The sequence below is a fragment of the Phalaenopsis equestris genome, unplaced genomic scaffold (assembly GCF_001263595.1).
Source record: "Phalaenopsis equestris unplaced genomic scaffold, ASM126359v1 Scaffold000488, whole genome shotgun sequence".
In the NCBI taxonomy this organism is placed as follows: domain Eukaryota; kingdom Viridiplantae; phylum Streptophyta; class Magnoliopsida; order Asparagales; family Orchidaceae; genus Phalaenopsis; species Phalaenopsis equestris.
In genome coordinates this window covers 578,660-583,208 of record NW_018164928.1, presented here as the reverse complement: position 1 = coordinate 583,208, position 4,549 = coordinate 578,660, and the positions used below count along the sequence as shown (strand labels likewise).

At 30.9% G+C, this 4,549-nt stretch overlaps 1 protein-coding gene across 1 annotated transcript; it reads right to left on the bottom strand.

Moving 5' to 3' along the window:
* Positions 1-438: 438 nt before the first annotated feature.
* LOC110028062 (zinc finger protein ZAT7-like) lies at positions 439-858 on the bottom strand. The gene has a single exon (XM_020729762.1). The coding sequence runs from the start codon at positions 856-858 to the stop codon at positions 439-441; it is 420 nt and encodes a 139-aa protein (XP_020585421.1).
* Positions 859-4,549: the final 3,691 nt, after the last annotated feature.

The window sequence follows — 4,549 nt, the reverse complement described above, 5'->3', positions numbered from 1 at the left end:
CCCAAAATACACTCAAAGCAAACCCCCATTTATATCTACATTATCCAGATGTAAGGCATATTTGGGGCAACCACAGCTTATTAAAAAAAACTGTGAAGTTACTGAAAAATAATATGATGTTAAAAAAATTGCAATGACAATTACAATTTTTTTAAAAAAAAAACCGCAGGTAGAAAGATATCACTCCAAATAGTCATAACCGATGAGAAAACACATATTTCAGTGATAAATTTTTGAAAAAACAATCAGAATGTAATTTACTCAAACATATAAAACTACGATCTAATGCCGCACCACCATCTCACTGTTGTCTCCACACATCACCTCAAGCTTAGAAAGAGAGAGAGAGAGAGAGAGACCTAAAAATTTTCAAAATACAATTGTAGTTAAATTGTCTTACATCTTGTCTTAAAATATTACTCACCAAATCAACCTAACTTAAAAAAATTGAAACAGAGGAGCCTCCTCCCACAAAACCTCCGCAGGCCCGAGCGGCAAATTGAGATCCAACACCACCTCCTTCTCCTTGTCCTCCTCCTCTTCTTCTTCCAACCCATCCCTCCGATGATACCTATGCCGCCTCATATGCCCTCCGAGCGCTTGCCCCATCAAGAACTCCAGTCCACAAACAGGACAACAATGGAGCTTCTTCCTCGCCGGCAATCTCGCCGGCGGCTCAGTCTTTCCGAAAGCCGCCGTCCCGTCTCTGATCGACCTGTTGTGACTGGTTCGGTGACCTCCCAGAGCCTGAAAGGTGGGAAATTTACGGCTGCAAGTCTTGCACTCGAACAATCTCCGGCGCCAAAGTGCGGGCTTTGTTACTCCGGTGCTGGAGCGAAGGAGGAGGAGATCCGCCATTGGAGTTTGCTTGAGAAAATGAGTGGATTTGGGATGTATATATAGGGAGGGAGAGGGGGAGACAGACGAGTAAGCTTTTTGGGGAAAGTGGACCGTGGGAAACATAGAGGAAGATTTACATATATACCAATTAATTCTCATTTATTTATATCTCCAACACCAATTTTACATATAAGCCACCCAAAACATTGCTATTTACAAATCAAACACCCTTTTTCATCCAATTTTCAAATTCTCCCTCAAATATTAAAGGTCATGATAAAACCCCAACCAATATTAATGCATCGTGGCATGCATTAATGCATCGTTTTCATAGTTCAAACAATCACCTTCGTGCATGATTTGTAAATAGCATATTTATTTATGCTTTGTATGTAATTATGCCTTATCTTTTACATCTTTAGCAAATTTCCCATGTAAGTGTATTTCACATTATGAAGTAAATAAAATGGTATTTTAATAAGAAAGGAAATATTTGGGTTGATGTGTAATTATATAGGAATTGGGTGGTATGTATGTAAATACCCCAACATAAAATAAAAGGGCATCTATATACATATAACTTAATTCTTATGTATTTATATGTCTAGTACTTCAATTTTATATTTAAATATATAACAATAAAGATTTTAACAACACATGAAAAATATTAGCATTATTAATTTCTTAGAAGTGAAATATATATATATATATATATATATATATATCTGTGTGTGTGTGAGTTTCCAGCTTGGGGTGAAAATGAGCCAAACACTAGCGAGCCCAGGCTCAGCTCGTGTTCGGATCATTTATATTTCGAGTTCAAAAAGTGTGTTCGTGTTCGACTCGTTTGCTTAGCAAGCCGAACATGAGCCGTTCACGTACAAATAGTCGTTTTGAAAACTCTAATCATGTAACCATAAGAAGTTAAGGATTAAAGCAAGATTTAAAAATTATTGTTTGAATTAAAACATCATTTGAATCTAACATTTGAATCTAATTTTTTGAATCTAATTTGATAATTTTTATTCTATTTTCTTAATTAATACTTGTAATTGATTACAAATCTTTGTAGCCTTGTAATCAATAAAATTTTAAAAAAAAACAACTCATCAATAAAACTTCGAGCCAAAACGAGCTGAACACGAAGAAACAAATCTTTGTTCATGTTCGGCTCGTTATCTTAGCAAACGAGCTGAACAGGAGTTGTTCGCAAACAACGAGCAGTTTTGACAACCTTATTTCCAACCACCCCTAAAGCAACATCTTCCTTACTGTGCCAGAGGGGATTCGAACCCCCGACCCGAGAGTTCTTATGCCATGAATGCCAACCAACAGGCTGTGGTACCCGACACACACACAGATATATATATAATATATATATATATCATTCAATGCTTTTATATTTTTAAAATTAATATCCATTTAAATTTATTTATAATAAATTAATATCATATGAATTTTAAAAGCGCATCAAATTTTAATAAGATATTTTTTGGGGGTTAAATTATCAATGATTTGGCCCTAATATGTTTAAATAAATGGATTTATTAGTTTATTTTTGGGTGAAATATTCGATATGCAGGTAATAAAAATTTAGATGATGTGTTGATATATATATATTTTTCTAAATATAATGAAAGTTTCTGTTAAAGTTGATAATCATAAGCTTGATGTTAATTTTAATATTTGATAGATAATTAAATTACAATTAAATTAGATCTATTGAGCTATTTATCAAATTGTTTCATTATTAAATTTAATAGAAATTGAATTAAAATTTTAAAATTTCAATTGATCATTAATCATTAAGTAATAATTATTGCATCTTTAAATTTTCACATTTAATAATAATAATAATAATAATAATAATAATAATAATAATAATAATAATAATATTATTATTATTATTATTATTATTATTAAGTAAAATTTTGAATATATTTATTAAGTTACATGCTCAATGCTTTTATCATAATATGTCTAGCAATACAAGTAGCATAAAATTTCTTTAACATAAAATAAGTTTTGCAAAATAATTAAATTATTATTAAATGTAAAAATTGAATTTTTTAAAATAGAATAAATTTTTATAAAATTTTAAAACTTATTTAATAAAAATAGCAACCCTAATGATATTAAATGAAATTTATTTAATTATTTTTACAAAAATAAACATAAATAACTTTTATATAAATCATAAATTATTGTCCCCAATCCACTCCACTTGTTTTCTCTTCTTTTTGCCATTTTCTTTGTTATCCATATTCTATATTATTTCATATTAATATTTATAATATTGTTATAATTGTGCATAATTTCAAGCTAAAACTCTTTTGAATCACATAAAAACACTACATTATTTTCTACATGAATTTTTAAATTATCTTGCACCGCATATATAACTTTTAAAAAAAATCATTTTAACCTAATTTAGGGCCTGTTTGGGGCAACTACAACTTATTAAAAGGTAGCTGTGAAGCTGCTGAAAAACAATATGATGTTAAAAAATTTACGGTAGCAAATACGTTTTATTTTTTGAACAAGTTAAACCTCAGCTAGAAAACAGTTAACGCACATAGCCAGAAACGGTAGGAAAACTCAGATTTCAGTGGTAGTTTTTTGAAAAAGCTGACCAAGCGCAGTTTACCCAAAACAAATAAAACTGCGATGCGGTGCCGCATCGTCTCCAGAAACAGACACCCTCAGATTACGTCGATGCCGAACTATTTATTTATTCTTTACTCTATGTTCTCTATGATTACATGCTTGAATGAAGAGAGATTGTTGAATATATTTTTCCTGCTGTAGATGCATACCTACGATAGTTATCATTTGCGTGGACTAGAAGATGGGACGTTCTATCTAACTAACATTATTTTCTACAAATAGAGCTGGCAAAACCGCTCGTTGCTCGTGAATAGCTCGTGTTCGACTTGTTAACTTGATGAGTAGTATTTCGAGCCGAAACAAGTCGAACACGAACGAACACATCTTAGTTCGTGTTCGGATCGTTAATTTATCGAATGAAATTAACGAGCCAAACACGAGCTTCTATATTAAGTGGTATTTTTAAAAAATCTAATTGACTACAAGGCTACAAAGTTTTATAACCAATTAAAATATTGATTAAGAAAATAGAATAAAAATTATTAAACTAGATTCAAATGATGTTTTAATATAAATAATAATTTTTAAATCTTGTTCAAACCCTTATTGTCTTATGACTACATGATTAGAGTTGTTAAAAAAAGACTTTTTGTTCGTGAACAGCTCGTGTTCAGCTCGTTAAACAAACACCCCTATCTACAAATGGTCATGTTAAATCAATGTAAATGCTAAAGTTTATAAGGGGTTAGAATTGTAAATAAATAAAAATTGAGCGGTATGAAAGTAAATATTTAAACTTATAATGTTATTGATCTATTTAGTTCCTCATAAATCGAATGCTTTTATGAATATAATACGGATAGTTTAGAAGCTAATCAGCGAGTTCACACTTCACGTTAGAAACTGGTTGACTCTTAATGAAGACTTATAAAGTTTTTTATTTTATTTTATAATTTCCAGCTAATTGAAAATAACGCTAAATATATATGAAGTCATAATTTTGCATGTGGGAAGTATTGTTCCCGTTCATGAGTTAACGCGTCCATATGATTTCATCGGGTCCTCACATGACGTTGACTATTTGACCGATTTTACTTCCCCC

What these genes read in the sequence shown, in the direction of transcription:
- LOC110028062 (XM_020729762.1), bottom strand. Translation starts at nt 858, where the DNA reads ATGGCGGATCTCCTCCTCCTTCGCTCCAGCACCGGAGTAACAAAGCCC.